The sequence below is a fragment of the Erinaceus europaeus genome, chromosome 14 (genome assembly GCF_950295315.1).
Source record: "Erinaceus europaeus chromosome 14, mEriEur2.1, whole genome shotgun sequence".
NCBI classification, from domain to species: domain Eukaryota; kingdom Metazoa; phylum Chordata; class Mammalia; order Eulipotyphla; family Erinaceidae; genus Erinaceus; species Erinaceus europaeus.
The window spans coordinates 44,398,376-44,415,378 of NC_080175.1; the positions used below are offsets into that span (position 1 = coordinate 44,398,376).

At 50.0% G+C, this 17,003-nt stretch overlaps 2 protein-coding genes across 2 annotated transcripts; both read right to left on the reverse strand.

Moving 5' to 3' along the window:
• Window positions 1-596: 596 nt before the first annotated feature.
• Window positions 597-1,823, reverse strand: UTS2R (urotensin 2 receptor). Its single transcript, XM_007524499.3, has one exon. The coding sequence runs from the start codon at window positions 1,783-1,785 to the stop codon at window positions 670-672; it is 1,116 nt and encodes a 371-aa protein (XP_007524561.1). The 5' UTR covers window positions 1,786-1,823; the 3' UTR covers window positions 597-669.
• A 4,640-nt stretch (window positions 1,824-6,463) lies between these two features.
• On the reverse strand, window positions 6,464-7,686 carry TEX19 (testis expressed 19). Its single transcript, XM_007524500.2, has one exon. The coding sequence runs from the start codon at window positions 7,541-7,543 to the stop codon at window positions 6,683-6,685; it is 861 nt and encodes a 286-aa protein (XP_007524562.2). The 5' UTR covers window positions 7,544-7,686; the 3' UTR covers window positions 6,464-6,682.
• Between the last annotated feature and the right edge of the window lie 9,317 nt (window positions 7,687-17,003).

The following is a 17,003-nucleotide window of genomic DNA, read 5'->3' on the forward strand; positions in this document are numbered from 1 at the left end:
CCTCCAACAAGCTCTGTGCCCTGACTCCTGCCAACCACCCCACTCCCACCTCCCACGTCTCCCCTGCTCTGATTCAGGGTGGCCATGGCTGCTGGGTGCTCTGTCCTTGTTCTGCCTCCCACCCCCACAGCAGGGTGTCCCCACCTGAGCCTCCCTCTGGCTCAGTCACACCACTGAGAATGTGCCCCTTTGGTCCTCCTATGTTCATGGCTCTGCAGCTGCCTGGCACAGCCTCCCTGGGTTGCCTCCTCTTCTTCCACCCTAGGGTCCTGTTGGATGTGGACCCCCCTCCTCCTCCTGAGGGCCCGCCCACTGCCAGCACAGGATGGGGATGGGTGGGCCACAAAACCCAGGGTTTGTTTCAAGTGCAGAAGTCACTGGTTGGGACCTATGGGAGCTGCAAGAAGTCTCAGGAACCAAGGACCTGCCAGGAGGGAGGGCTCATCCAGGCAGCTGTGTCCTGTCACAGGGGGAGATGGGGGAGGCCCTGTGGGTATATTACAAAAGGCAGTTGATGAGGCTGAAATGAGTAATGCGAGCAGGGGACTTTTTGGAAGGTAACTAAGGAAGTGCAGTGTCCACGGGGCTGTGGAGGGCTGGGTGGGCTCCAGAGAGACAGACCTTCCCTGGAGGACTTTACTCACCCCAGCTCACTGGCTAGGTGCCTACTCAGGCCCAGCCCCCAGCAGGGGCAGCCTGGGACAGTGTGATGGTCTTCAAGGCCAGCAGGCTGCTGGAGGACTGGGAGTGACCGGAGCTGCACACCAAGTGGCCCAGGCTGGATGGGCAGGGGCGTGGGGCCCCGATCCCTGGGATATGCTGCCGGCGCTGCCGGAAATTCTGGGTGAGCAGTGTGTAGAGGAAGGGATTCACGCAGCTGTTAGCATAGGTGAGACAGGTGGTCAGGTAGTTCACGATGCGTGCGGATCGGGGGGCCAGCGGCAGGACCCCCCTGTATTGGGCCAGGAGCTGCCACAGCCAGAAGGGCAGGAAGCAGGCCCAGAAGAGCAGCACGATGCCCAAGAGGAGGCGCGGCACCCGTGGATTGGGCAGCCGCTGTGGCCGGGCCAGGGATGCCTGCTGGGAGTGCCAGTAGGCCCACGCTAGGCGGCCATAGAGCAGCGCAATGACCAGACCAGGCCCCACGATGCTGGTGCTGAAGAGCAGTGTGAGGTAGGCGCGGTGGGCATGTGGGCCCCACGACGGCAGGCAGAGGTGCTTGGGACCCTGGCGCACCAGCCGGATGGCCAACATCATGGGCAATGCCAGCAGCAGTGCCAGCACCCAGCTGCCCAGTGCCAGCCGCTTCTGGTGGCTCTTGGAGCGGCGCAGGGTGTCCAGTGGCCGCAGCACGGCAGCACAGCGCTCGCCACTCATGACGGTCAGTGTAAAGATGCTGGCGTGCATGGTTAAGAAGTCTAGGCTGAAGAGCACACGGCAGCCCGCCGTGCCGAAGTGCCACTGCCTGGTGACATAGGTGGCCACAATGAAGGGGATGCCCAGCAGGTAGAGCAGGTCAGCCAGCGCCAGGCTGACCACATAGACACGCAAGGAGGCAGCAGCATGGGGGCAGCGGCAGGTGGCCACCAGTGTGTACACGTTGCCAACCATACCCACTAGGCCCATGGCTGAGAGCAGTGCCCCAAGGGTGCCCACAGCCACCAGGTCCTCCAGGGTGCTGGGCTGTGTCGGGCTGGCCCACGAGCTGTTGGGGGGTGTACTGGGGCTGTCCATGAGGCCTAGCTCCTCGGGGATGCTACCCACCGGCTCTGGATTCAGTGCCATCTCTGCTGCCAGGTCCTAGGCATGTAGATGAGCCAGGGCATCTGTGGGCACCAGCTGGTCCTGTGGACAAGACACCCAGTAAATATGTGGGCCAGGCACTCCTGCCTTTGCCAGGAGGCTATGATGAGTTCAGTGCTCAGGGGGCTACTGGAGAATGGGGTTCACCAGTCCCTCCACATTCTGAGAGCCTGACAGTTTAGAACCATCCAGGATTTCACTTTCCAGAGATCTGGAGGATATAGAACCACCAGGCCCAGCTGTCCCTGTGTGTGCCCTGGAGGGGTCCCCTCCCTCCAGCTGTGGAGCTAGTCCAAAGGTCTCTGAGGGTTTCTAATCTTCTCTGAAAGCTAGAGCACAGCAGGGAAGTCCTGAGAGGTTGGCAGCACATGGGCAGAGTGCTCTCTAGGTCTCACTTTTCCACAGGGCTATTGGCCTGCTCACCTAGGTCTCACTTTTTTCATTTGTGAAGAAACCATGTTACCCTCTTCCTCCCAGTTTGTTTTTTCTTCTTGACAGCGAAAAAAGAAAAGTCTTGCTCAGTTCTGATTTGAAAGTTTATGTTGGGAAAATGGTATTGAGCCCTGTTGTCCCAGTTTATCCAGTGGGGATACAAGTCTTGTGTCCTCTCTGTATTCTCCCCTCCACCATGCCCACATACAAGCAACTCCAGGGGGGACTGCTTATACCAGATCGGGTTGAGGGGCTGGGTGGTGGTGCATCTGGTAGAGTGCATGAATTGCAGTGCACAAGGACCTGGGTTTAAGCCCCCAGTCCCTACCTGCAGGGAGACAGATGTGTTGCATGTCTCTCTCTCCCCCTTCTCTTCCAACTTCTCTCTATCTCTATCCAAAATAAACAAAATATGTATATATTATTATTATTTGCCTCTAGGGTTATTGCCGGGGCTCGGTGCCTGCACCATGAATCCACTGCTCCTGGAGGTCATTTTTTCTCTTTTGTTACCCTGGTTGCTTTACCATTGTTGTGGTTATTATTATCATTGTTATTGATGTCATTGTCATTGGATAGGACAGAGAAATGGAGAGAGGAGGGGAAGACAGAGAGGGGGAGAGAAAGATAGATACCTGCAGACTTGCTTCACCACCTGTGAAGTGACTCCCCTACAAGTGAGGAGCCAGGGGCTCGAACTGGGATCCTTCAGCCAGTCCTTGCACTTTGCACTGCCTGTGCTTAACCCACTGCGCTACTTCCCGACCCCCTATTTATTTTATTTTTATATTTTATTAATTGGATAGAGGCAGAGAAATCAATGGGGATGGGGAGTTAGGGAGAGAGAGACATCAGTTTACCCTCTGCAGGTGGGAACTAGAGTTTTTTTTTTTCTTTATTGGAGGATTAATGGTAAAATACAATAGTTTGTACTAGGGTCTTGAACCTGGGTCCCTGAGCATTGTAACATGTGTTCTCTGCCAGGTGTGCCACCACCGCTTGGTACAAACAAGATATATATATATATATATTTAAAAATCAGGTTAACCATTCTGGAAGAATTGGGAAACTGTCTGCATGGCCTTGGGTGGGCAGTGTCCTTTCCTAAAGGACCAACAACACTTGCAGTAAATGACCAGCCAGGGGCCAGGAAAACAGCATAATGGTTCTGCAGAAGACTTTCATTCTCAGGGCTCCACAGCCCAGCCACCACCATAAGCTATAGCTGAACAGTGCTCTGGTCAATAAATAAATAAACATTAAGGCATAAAAAGTCAAATATATAAAGACCAATCACATCAGCTTCCTGAAAATTAAGGCTGTGGCTGGGAGAGCAGAGGTATAACCCATGGGAGAGATGGTCAGATATAGATGGCAATAAAGAGTTGCCCAGGCCATGAAGGAAGTACAGCACAAACTCCTTGTTACAAGCAAAGGCCAGATTTAAACAGGAACGCCTTGAAGACAAGCACTCGAGTGGCTCAGAAGCACGTGCATCAATGCTTAACTGTACTGTCATGGCAAGTGGGAGTGACAGCCACACACTACAGCACCATTAACAGCACTGATAGGGGCTGACAGGCTCACTGCCTCAGGGGCGTAAATAGAGGGTAATGTGCTGTTTCAAGGAAAAGCTGAACTTTTCTCACCTAGCGAATTCCTTCAGGTCTGAGAGCAACAGATGCAAATGTCTACAAAAGGGAGGAAGTGAAAGCTCTTAGAAACTTAAAAGTTGGGCAGAGGGTAGATAGCACAATGGTTATGCAAACAGACTCTCATGCCTGCAGCTTTGAAGTCCCAGGTTCAATCCCCCCACCACCATAAGCCAGAGCTGAACAGTGCTCTGGTAAAATAAATAAGTAAAGAAAGAAAGAAAGAAAGAAAGAAAGAAAGAAAGAAAGAAAGAAAGAAAGAAAGAAAGAAAGAAACTTAAAAGCTGTGGCCCAGGAAGTGGTACAGTGGCTAGAGTGTTGGACTTAAAGTAAGCATGAGGTCCCCTGTTTGATTGCTGCAATGCATGTACCAGAGTGATGCTCTGACTCTCTCCTTCTTTCTCTCTCATGCTAATAAATAAATAATTTATAAAAAGATAAGCTGGATACTTAGACAGGCATTGTGAGCACCCCCAAATGCCCACAGAAGTGTGGTTAGGGGGTGGGGTAGATAGCATGATGGTAGATAAGCATGATGGTTATGCAAACAGACTTTCATGCCTGAGATTCCCAGGTCCTAGGCTCAATCCCCTGTACCAATAGAAGCCGGAACTGAACAGTGCTCTGAGAAAAAAAAAAAGTTAAAAACTCATAAGAAAAAATGAATATAAAATTGTCAGTCAGTCAACATTTTGGATAGACCCTCATTCACAGTGTCTGAGGGCAAAAAACTCCATAGAGCAGACACTGTGATTCCCTTAGGAGGTCAGAAGAGTGATTACCTAGGGTGGGGGTGGGTATCAGAGAACAATATTGTGTTATTAGTCCTGGTTTGGGGGTGGGGTACATAGTGGATCCCTCAGAACTGTTCAATATAAAAAGGCCCAGTTCATGAAATAGGTCTCACATGCAGGAAGGTGAGAGGAAGCCTAGGGTCCCCCTCTCCCCCACAACCAGGGGTGACACTAGCCAAATACTTCTCTCTGCAAGGGCAACATTGATGGTGCAGATAAGTCAGGACTGCCTGCTTCACTTTCCCCTCCAACCCTGGGCCCAGGCAGGTCACACTTCTGCCCAGATCTCACTGTTCTGGGTACAGAACCCAGTTCCTCAGAGGTCTGTGGCAAAACTGAGCTGAGGGACACCCCAGAAGAAAGGTTACTGAGAGCATCTGGGAACTGAGGCTGTGGTCTGGGGCACAAGCACCTGATGTGCTTCCACTCTCCCAGCCTCCTACTCTGGAGCCCCCAGTGCTTCAGCCTGTGGAGGGTTGAGTCCAGTCGGCCCCTCTCCCCCACCCCCACCACTGCCGGGGAGTCTTCAGGGCATAGCAGGCTCTGCTGCAAGAAGGTGGGGCCAGGGGTAAGGCTCACCTGTGTCTTGCTGCACCTCAGGTCTGTTCCCTGAGCCCTAGTCTCACTCCTGGGCCGGCTGTCACCACAAAGGGCAAGTCCAAAAGCAGCAGGGACTTTCAGTGGCTCCTCCCTGCTCATGGGAGGGGCGTGAGGGCTCCTGGGGCACCCCTGGTGCCTACCCAAGCTCTGGTAGTCAGCCACCTGCAAAGCAGCCAGCTGGGAATGTGCTGCCTCCTGCTGCTTACTGCCTGCCCAGGGTGTTAATAACTCAGGCAGTTGGGGTGGTGATGGTGCAGAGGCCTGGCCCACTGAGCTGGGGGCCCATGTGAGGACTGGGTCTAGTTCAACCTCAGAACTGGGCTGCCTGCGGGGTGGGGGTGCTTCCTGAAGGGTCTCTTAGAGGGATCTGCCTCCCCTACCCCACTACACTCCCTCTCCCCCTCTGAGACACACAGCTTCAGTGCCCTGTCTGTCACCTTGCTAGGTTGCCAGCCAAGCTCTGGAAACGCCTGCCCAGGACACTAAACTCTTACAGTTTTGAAACCATCACACCATCCCATTCACTCCAAAAACCTTTTCATTATTCCAAAGAAACTGGGTCTCCATGGGACACTCATCTCTAGCACCTGGCACCTGCCACTGTCCTCTTTGTGACCATGAATGTTCAGGGACCTCACAGGCCTTTCACTCCCCATAATGGTGGTGGAACCTCCTTCCTCTCAGAGGGGTGCCCCCACATGGGGCTGCACCCAGGTCTTGCCTACCCTCCCCAGGGCGGAGGATAGCTCAGCATTTTGGTTCTGTGATATGTTGACTTTCTGTTTCAAGATTCACATGAAAGTTCCAAGTCTTTCTCACCTCAGATCTTTCCCAGAGGACCCATTGTTTTAGGGAGCACAGGGCCTCCTGAGCACTGCTCCTCATTGGCAGACATATTGTTTGTAAGTAAAGGGATGAACAACTGTGACCAACCCCTCCACCCACCATGCACAAAGCTTCCTAGATCTCTTATCTGTCTTGTGTCCCACCCCTGCCGCCAGCATAAAGGTAACTTAGACTGTGATGAGATGGGAAGGCTAAGCCAATGACAGATTATGGAGGAAGATTTGATACAAAATTCATACTTTATTTAAAACTAGAACAATTGGAAAATGGAATGAAATGACCAAACTGCACAAAAAAATACAATATTTGAAACACTCTTGTCCCATTTCTCAGTCAATACAGGTTCCTCTTTCTTCCCACACAGGTCAGAGGCCCTCTTGCTCACCAGATGCTCCCCTGCAGCCACACAGGGTCACTGCCAGTCCTTGCTGGGGCAGTCACACAACAGTACCCTTTTGAACCCCTGTCCCTCAGTGCTAGGGCCCTCTTCAAGGGGCTGGAAAGCAGGCAGCTCCCCCAGGCCAGAGTGCTCCCAAGCCCACTAGGCACCCTGCCTCAGGACTCAGGGCTCCTGGGGTCCCATTCCGGGCTGGACGCTGGCCCAGCTGCCAGGTCCCTATCCTGCGCCTCCTCGCAGGCCCAGGGAGAGTAAGAGAGGATGGTGAAGCCCTTCTTGAGCAGGGCCGGGCCAGCAGGCACCAGCTCTGCACTGCGGCCCCCAGGGGGGCTCTCCAGGAGGCTGAGCTGCCAGTGCTGCAGGTCATGCTCCTGGGGGGCGTCTAGGGGCTGCATGATACACATCTCCGCGGGCTCCAGCAGCAGCCTCCAGCCCGGGCCTGGGGTGGCCAGGGCGCAGCAGGGCCTCATCTTGCGCAGGTACATGGCCTCACAGCAGCCCAGCAGGGAGAAGAACTGCAGGCCCAGCAGCCAGGTCTTGGCCTCTGCGGGATCCCTGGCCTGGCTGGCACCCAGCTCCAGCACCATGGGCTCCCCCGGAACCAGGTCTGACCTGATGAAACCCTGCCAGGGCAGAGGGGGGCTGGGCCAGTGCACACAGGAGCCAGACCCCCAGAGTCTCCAGGGCAGGCCCTGCATCCAGTCAGCGTCCTCAGGGCCCCGGCCCAGGGGCACCACCTCCTGTGGCTCCAGCTCAGTGGGCACAGACTCCTGCTCGGGGTCCTGCTGTTCTGCGTCCCCATCCTCAGCCACTCCCAGCTCAGAGGGCCCCGGCTCCGGGTCCCAGTCTTCATCCTCCCAGCCCTCTGACTCCAGCAAGTCCTGCAGGTCCAGGAAGGCGGCCTGGAAGCAGGCAAAGCACAGCCTCAGCTGGTCACCATGCTGCAGCTGGTACATCCAGGCCGCGTGTAGCTGGGACATGCCCTCCTGTGTGTGCCTCGGGCTCACCGGGGGACACATGGCACTGAATGGCTCTGGAGGGTGACAACACTTGGGCTGGAGCTGGAGCTGGAGCTGGAACTGGAGCTGGAGCTGGAGCTGGAGCTGGAGGGGTCTGACCTATGGGAGGGGGTGTCAGGAGCTGAAGTGGGGGGTGGGGATAGGAGAGAGGTGAGGGGGAGATGTTTCTGGTGCTGGGGTAGGAGGGGGCGGTTTGGGGTGGTAGAGAAGGAGGAAGAGGAAGAAGAGCAGGGCGGTTGGGCACAATTCTATGGAGCCCTTGTGAGGTTGGGAAGCTTCTGGAAAGGTCTGCAGCTCCTGCACTCACTCTCTGAGGTGCTGCAAGGGAAAGGAGATGAGGTTAGGCTGCCCCCTAGCAGGCAGGAGGGACCAGCCAGCTGCATGGAGGTGACTCACACCTGCACCCCCTGACCTCTGCCTATGATGGCTGAAGAACCAGGAGACAACACCCTCCCCTCCCCACCCGACCTCGGGGTCCTCCCACCCACCCTCAGGGACCCCAGCACCTAGTCAGTCTTGCTGGACAGAATCTGACAGCATGTGGAGAACCTGACAGAGACTGAGAGAACCCAATGGCCAGACGGAATCCAGTTAAACCTGCTGTTACCTGAGAGAAACTGACCCAACCTGACAGAAACAGTCCAAGTCTGAGAGAACTTGGGGGAGTCTAACAACCTGAGGGAATATTCCTGACAGAATATTTTAGAACCCAAGAAACCTGAGAGGACACAACAGAGCTTGACAGAGCCTGAGAGATTCTGACAAAACAGGACGGAACCTGAGAGAATCTGATGGGACAGGACAGAACCTGACCACATCTAGTAGAACATTAGAGGGTCTGACAAATCTGACAGAACCTAAAGGGATCTGACAGAACCTGACACAGCTTCATGTTACTTGATTACACCTGACGGAGGCAAACAAAACCTGAGGGAATCTGACAGAACCCAACCAAAACTGAGAAAACCTAATAGAACAGGTCCAAACCTGAGAGAAACTGGGAGAATCTGACAGAACATGAGAGAATCTGAAGGAAGCTGAGAGGGCCTGGTGCAACTTGAAAGAATCTGATAAAATACGACACAATCTAATCAAATCTGAGGGGACTTTAAAGAACGTGACAGAGAGAAATTTATAGTACCTGACAAAATAGGATGTGACTTGACAGAACCTGGTGGAGCCAAATAGAACCTGATGTTACCTGACCAAACCTGACAGGATCTGTCCAAACCTGAGAGAACTTGAGGGAGTCTAACAACCTGAGAAAATCTGACAGAATATCATGGGACCTGGCAGAGAACCTACAGGATGTAACAGAACTTGACAGAATCTGAAGAAGGAACCTGAAGGAATCTGACAAGACATGATGGAACCTGCCAGGACCTGACCAGGTCTGACAGAACATTAGAGAACCTGACAAACCTGGGAGAACCTTGGAGAACCTGATGGCACCTGACAGGCCTTCACAGAGCCTGATGTTACTTGATAGAACTTCACAGAACCCGAGAGAATTTAACAGATCCTGATGGAGACTAACAGAACCTCATAGGACCTGGGTAAACCTGCGATAGCCTGATCAAGACTGAGAGGACATGCCAAAATCTGACAGAACCTGTCTGAACCTGACCAAAACTGATAGAACCTGTCCGAGCCTGTCCAAGCCTGACAGAACCTGACCCAAACTGAAAGAACTTGACAGAATCTGTCTAAACCTGACAGAACCTGGGGAAATCTGACAGAACCCAAAAGAATCTGACAGCTTATGGACCCTGAGAAACTTGAGAGAACCCAAGGGAAGCTCAGTGAACAGAACAGAACAGAACAGAACAGAACAGAACAGAACAGAACAGAACAGAACTTGGCAGAAACTGCCCAGAACTGACAGGACCTGACAGACCTGGCAGACTCTCCTTGACCCAAGCTGAGCCCCAGGCCTGAGGCCATGTAGGGGGGACTCTGGCCCTCAGCTTCTTGATGCTCCTCTCCTCAGACCCAGGTCCCTCACAGGCCTGGCGCCTCCCTCCTGTGGGCACCGGGAAAGGATGGTACAGAGCCCACCTGGGAATATAAAGGGCCATTTCCCATGATGCCCTGTGTTCATCTGCATATTTCCCATGAGCCTCAGTCCACCAGGAAGAGGAAGTGCTGAGTCCTGCCTCCTCTAGGAGAGCTTCCAGCATCCAGGAGGGCAGGCTGGTCCCTTTGCCCCTCCCCCTGCCCCAGAACACACACACATGATGATGTCTGCAGGACTTGCCTGGAATGTGTGTATATGGGGCTGTTCCATTTCTTCCTTCTTCCTTCTACTCATCCTTCCCTCCTTCCTTCCTTTCTTTTGTAGATCTGCAGGGCGAATCTGTCATCTGGAGGCCCTGACAGACCTGCCTGATCAGGTGTCTCCTCATGAGCCAGAAACTGCTGGGATGTCACTATTTACTTTTAAACACACTTGTTCCTTTTGGGCTCTTTTTTTCACCTTTTGCTTGTTCATTCTTTTTTTTAAAAAAATTATTTATTTGGTACTGATTGGATAGGGACAGAGTAATTAGAACGAAGGTGAGATAGAATGAGAGAGACACCTACAGCACTACTTTTCCCTTGCAGGTGGCCACCAGTGGCTTAAACAATGGTCCTTGAGCATTGTAACATGCACTTAAACTGATTGTTGATTTTTTTTTTTAATTTAGTTTTGCCTGGGCCTTGTGTATTTCTGTGCTGTGAGTTAGCTTTTATTTTATTTTATTTTATTTTATTTTATTTTATTTCTCTGCCTCTAGGGTTATTTCTAGTATTCAGTGCTGGCACTACAAATCTGTTGTACCTATCAGCCATTTTTTTCCATTTTATTGGATAGGACAGAGAAATTGAGAGAGGAGGAGGAGATAGAGGGGGAGAAAGAAAATAAGACAGATACTTACAGACCTACTTTGCTGCTTGTGAAGCATCCACCTGCAGATGGAGAGTGGGGGCTCAAACCTGGGTCCTTGCACAGGTCCTTGCACTTAGTTCTATGTGCACTTTCACCACATAGACCTAATAGAACTATGTGCTACTGCCTGACCCCATAGCTTTTTTCATTTACAGAAGCAAGAGAGAGGGAGCTTCTGTCAGTGCTGTCATGGATGCTAATGTGCTTCTTCTACTTGTGCACTATCTCCTGGTTCCTCAAGATTGTTATTTTGAATTAAGTCCAGAGTATCACTTATTCCTTTGATAAATCAAACCTTTCATGTTCTCTAAAGCATCAGTCATATCCAAGGCCGTTTAGATTTCTTCCTTTTGTCTACTAGGAGTTTTATGTTTTAGATTTAGTTCTACAATCCATTTCTTTTTAATCTGTGTGAGGGATCTGTGAAAAGGTTCATAATGTTGCACATGGAGGTCTACTACTCCAGCATTGGGTAGCTGTGAAACCATCTTTTCCTCATGCACTCTCTGGGCAGCCCAGAAAGTGGGTAAATCACCCAACTTGCAAGGATGGGGTCTGAAGTTTAATCTACAGCTTTGCATATGCCAGCTCTCGCTCTCTCTCACTGATAAACAAATAAAAAATTAACTTTGGGGAGTCGGGTGGCAGCTGGTTAAGCACAGGTGGCGCAAAGCACAAGGACTGGCATAAGGATCCCAGTTCAAGCCCCGGCTCCCCACCTGCAGGGGAGTCGCTTCACAAGCGGTGAAGCAGGTCTGCAGGTATCTATCTCTCTCCCCCTCTCTGTCTTCCCCTTCTCTCTCCATTTCTCTCTGTTCTATCCAACAACAATGACATCAATAATAACTACAATAATAAAACAACAATGGCAACAAAAGGGAATAAGTAAATAAATGAATATAAAAAAATAACTTAAATGTGTTCATCTTAAACCATTTTTAAGGTGTGCAAGGATGTGGGTTCATGCCCCCCAGTCCCCACCTGTAGGAGGGAAGCCTCACAAGAGGCGAAGAAGTGCTGCTAGTGTCTCTCTATTTCTATCTTACACTTCTCAATTTCTCTCTCTCCATCCCCAAAAAATAAATTACTTAAAACTTTTTTCAAGTATCTCTTGGTACTCCAAAGACCACAGTGCCAGTTTTCTATATATTCTTCTCACTCTAAACTATCTGTGATAGCTTTCTATATAGGTTCATTCTAGCTGCTATAGAAAATACCAGACCAGGAGCTTCATAAACATAAACATTTTCCCTCACAATCTAGTCTTAAGACTGGGTCAGTATGGTGACTTCTGGGTTCTCATCTTTACTGTGTAAAGCCACTTGTTGGGTGCTCCTCAGTGTAGAAACAGGTGAAGGCCTCTCTTCTCCTCACTCTCCTTAGAAGGTCTATCTAATGAGGGTCATGACCTCATTGGACCTGAATTAGCCCCTAAAGACCTATCTCCAGATACATTTCTATCCCAGGTTAGGGCTGCCACACAAGAATTCTGGAGAGACACAGTCCATGTAACACTTCACTTTGCTTTTATGCTAAGTACTATTAAAGGGTTTTATTAATAATGTCTACATTTAAGTGCTTTTATTACTTCTCTAATACAAGAATGTACCTAGATGGCATTTGAAGTGACTTGCCCAATTAATCTGATAACTCCATTCTTTTTTCCAAACAGGTGGCCTCTTAGGAATATGACTTCTTGGAGAATTTTACAGGCAGTCCTTGTAGCTGGGGGTGGAGGGGGGGCAGGGGGGATTTGAAGGTGTTTGCTGAATGTGGATGCCAATGTTCATCACCCAACAGGCTCCAGGCTCTAACTATAAGGGACTGTTCCTCTTAGGATAACCCCTCCTTTGAGTTAGGTGTGGAAGACTCCCCACCAAGGTCCCCACCCCCAGCCTTCTATACTTCTGCAATTATACTCTTTTTTTGCCTCCAAGGTTATTGCTGGGGCTCAGTGCCTGCACTATGAATCCACTGCTCCTGGAGGTCATTTTTCCATTTTGTTGCCCTTGTTGTTGCTGTAATTTTTATTGTTATTTCTGCTGTTGTTGCCAGATAGGACAGAGAAAAATCAAGAGAGGAGGGGAAGACCGAGGGGGGAGAGAAAGACACCTGCAGACCTGCTTCACTGTTTGTGAAGTGACCCCCTGAAGGTAGGAAGCCGGGGGGGTTGAACCAGGATCCTTATGCTGGTCCTTGTGCTTTGTGCCATGTGCACTTATCACGCTGCGCTACTGCCCAGCTCCCTGCAGTTATACTTCTGAGTGTCTTCACTGTGATTTGGTCTCACAACCACAATCACAGACTGTGGTCAGTCTTTAGGGAGGCAGTGCATGGAGGAAGCATATTTTCAGTGCCATTAGCCTGGTGACGTGAGGTTCCACTGTTTCTTTTCCCACACCAAGTAATCAACATTTTCTTAAAGCAGTGTCTTCTGTGCCCTATAATTAAACATTTTTAAGATGCTTTGGTTGGAAGAAATTTTATCAAAATGTTAATTAAGAAACTTGAAAAAGGGATGGTTTGGGACCAAGGATATAGCTCAGAGGTAGAGAGCATTTCTCACACATATGAGGCCCTGGGCTGGGTCTCAGGAGCTAAAAACAGAAATAAAAAGGAAAAATTTAACAGTGTCTCTTTTAATAAAGGAGGGTATATCGATATCACTTTGATGACCAAACTTGAAGATATACGACACATAGCAGTTGTTGAAAGATCAATAGAAGAGCTGGGGGTACTGGGTCAATGCAACAGAACCACCTTGAGTGAGAGAAGAGTTAAAGTGTTCAGGTTCTCATCCTGCACTGTGCAGACTTCCTGAGGCCCCTAAAGTTTCATCTCAGGGATATAGAGAGCACAAATTAGAGCCTCCATAATAGCACGATTAATAGTGCTGGTGGTGGCTAAGGGTTCACATGACTGTTCTATCTGTGGAAACAATGAAGAGCCCAGGAGCTGGCTCAGCTAGTGGAGTATAGGACTTGGGTTGTGAGGCCACAGGTTCAATCTCTAGCACCACACATGCCTGGATGGTACTCTGGCTTCTCTCAGTCTGTCTTTCACTCATAAAATAAATAGATCTTGACAAAGAAAAGATGAGATCATATGACCTGTTGGGTAGGCCAAACTGAAACCACATGGATGCAATATGGAAATGAGTAGAGACCATGTGAGGAACCATTTCCCTCAGGGTAGAGATGGAAAGCTCCTCCCAGCATCCAAGCAATGAAAATAAATCCATAGAAGATTTTGATAACTACCATGCCTGAGAAATAGCACTTCTGTGTGACAGAAACCAAGATGGTGAGAACTTCTGTCTACATAAACCCAGTACAGGGGTATGAGCAAAACCGGAAGCAGCCAGAACCTTCAGTGGCTGATAGAAATATAAACCATGATCCATCTAGTCAGTGTAATATCATGCAGCACCAAAAAGAAATGTGCTGTGAAGCCATGGACAGGCCTAGAGGATGCTTTGGTAACAGAAGGAAAGGGGTCCATTTGAGGAGGCTGCATGGCATGTAGTTCTGACTACATGATATTCTGGAAAATGCTATAAAGACATGTGGGGCTGCTGGGGGTGTCAAGGAAAGGGACAGACAGAAGCTATTCTGTGACCTGTAATGGCGAGTGCATGTCATACATTTGTCTGGACCTATAGAATGAATAGCACTGAGAATGAACCTCATGGACTTTGGGCAATAATGATGTATCAAAGTAGAGTCATTCACTATAGCAGATGGCCCACTCTCTGGGGGGATGTTGATAGTGTGTGGGAGGGGGATAGGTATTTGGTCTGTATCTTCCCCTCAGAATTTTGATGAATCTAAAACTGCTTTTAAAAATTAAATCTTGGGGGAGTCGGGCGGTGGCGCAGCGGGTTAAGCACACGTGGACCGGTGTAAAGATCCCAGTTTGAGCCCCCAGCTCCCCACCTGCAGGAGAGTCGCTTCACAAGCAGTGAAGCAGGTCTTCAGGTGTCTATCTTTCTCTCTCCCTCTCTGTCTTCCCCTTCTCTCTCCATTTCTCTCTGTCCTATCCACCAACAACATCAATAACCACAACAATGTTAAACAACAAGGGCAACAAAAAGGAAAATAAATAAATATAAAAAAATTTAAAAAAATTAAATCATGGAGCTGGGTGATGGTACATCCAGTAGATCACACACATTCCCATGCTCAAAGATCCAGGTTCAAGGCCCTGGTTCCTATCTGCAGAGGGGAAGCTTCATGAGCAGTCAAACAGTATTGTGGGTGTCTCTTTCCCTCTCTTCCTCTTTAGTTCCCTCTCCCCTTTCTATTCATTTTACTCCTGTCAAAATAATAATTTAAAAAATGTTGCTGGGAGCAGTAGATTCGCTGTGCAGTCACTGATCCCCAGTGATCACTCAGGTAGCAAAAATAAAATAAATTTTAATTAAAAAAAATTTATGCACCTGGTTGAGTGCATATATTACCATGAGTGAGGACCCAGGTTTGAGCCCCTGATTCCCACCTGCAAAAGGGATGCTTCACAAGTGGTGAAGTAGGTCTGCAGGTGTCTTTCTCTTTCCCTCTCTATCTCCCTCTCCACTCTCAATTTTTCTTTGTCCTATCAAGTAAAAATAGAAAGAAGAAGAAAAAGAAAAAATAGTCTTGGGAGCTATAGATTCATAGTGCTAGCACCTAGCCTCAGAGATAACCCTGGTGGCAATAAATAAATAAACAAACTATGAGCCTAGAAACACATCTATGAAAAAGTAGAAGACAGCCCTCCAGCTGGAAGTGGCAGTAGTGGTACAAACAGTTGGGCTGTTTTCTAGCTTGCTTAGAGAGAATTATTCTGGAGAAGAAAGAAAAGGACAAGTGATGGCATTTCCAGAAGGAAGCGCATGACACCCCAATCCTGGAAATGTCATTAGATCTGGGAGGAGGGTTTAGCGGCAGGGCAATCGGTGAGTTAATGAAGGTCATTGAGAGCTCCATGACCTCACCACCTGACCAGTCAAGGCCACCAAATGCCTCCTGACCTAGTCCACCAAGACCTCCTCATTCCCAGGGCCCATCAGGCTGAGTAGTAGATTCATGGCTTCCAGGCTCCCAAGTCATATCTAGGCCTCCCTGCAGGGCCCAGGGATGTCAGACCCAGCAGTGATCACTGTGTCTACTTATTTTCAGGCCCTTCTTCCAGTTATGTGATACTTAGCTGCAGTGGCCCTGCTCTATGGTCAGCACACTTGGGACCCAGAATGATTTAGCACTAATGACCCTGCTGAGGAGAATTGATGAGATCATAGGGAAGTCAGGTGCAGAAGGTACCAACCGCCAGAGCCTTGCTCTTTGCTTCCCCAGTGCTCTTGCAGGCCTCCTACTGGACAGCTGGGCACAGGAGGCAGACAATTTAGGTGAATAGCTTAGAGACCTCACAAGAGGACAACTACAGGGGAGCTGGATATGGTTCTCATGGGGCCCTGGCATTTCTATAGGAAAGATCCAGAATGTTCCCAGATGCAGAGGATATTGAGTAAGCAATGTTACCACCTGGAGGCTAGTAGGGCTCCACACATGCCCAGAGAACATCCTCCTCAGTGGAGAAGGTGGAGGTAGTGGAGATGGCAGAGAGTGAAGCTGGAAGCACCAGCCAGCCAGTAGAGAACCAGCATGACTGCCTGGGGCATGCTTTAGGACCCCAATGCCCCAAGGCCATACCTTGGTACTGCTCAGAACAACAGCCCCTTCCAGCTTGCAGCCTGGTTCTCTATGTTGCCCATGAGGTCACTCAGCAGCTCCTGAAGTTTAAGAACATTCCAGAGATGTCTGTGGGCTGAGCTGGTTTCCCAAAGTTACATTCCTTCCCCCCTCCTCCCCCCCCCCCCCCCCCCCCCCGCTGGCAGCTGACCTGGCCTTCTGGCGCACTATCTCGGCGTCACCACCCACTGTGCTGCTGGGTGCTAGCTCTGAATTCCAATGGGCCCAGAGCCAGACTGACTAGGTCTTTCTTGACCACAGGCTGTGGGCATATCTGTGGACCTCAGCCGCTCCAGAGATAGCACACAGCCCCATGGCCTTCATGCCACAAAGGCTGGGGCCCATGAAAGCATGACCCAGTTGGAATAAAACCCTAAGGAGCAGGGAAAGTATGATTAATCACGTAGAAGCTTCCTGAAAACTACTGTTAAACAGAGATGAGGGTAGGGTCACTGCCTATTCTAGTGAGGGCTGAGTCCCTGGGTTTTAAAGAAATATTTTTATTGTTGCTCTTAACTCACAAAGCGAAGCTTAGTCCTCACTCCAGCCCATTTCACCTCTCAGTCCTTTTAGGCAATAAAGATGGGCATGAGTAGAAGTGCATGTTTCCTGCATAAATTTACCATTGGGAGCTCTGCAGAGAGATGCTGCCCATTGACAGATGGCAAGGCCTTTCTTCCAGGGACCAGACCTGGGCAGACCACCAGGAAATGACCTCTTGTGTCTGCAGAAGACACAGTCTTTGGGGCATCTTGTGACAAGCTTCCCTTTTGCTCCTGATCTCCCACATGAAGTCAAAGTT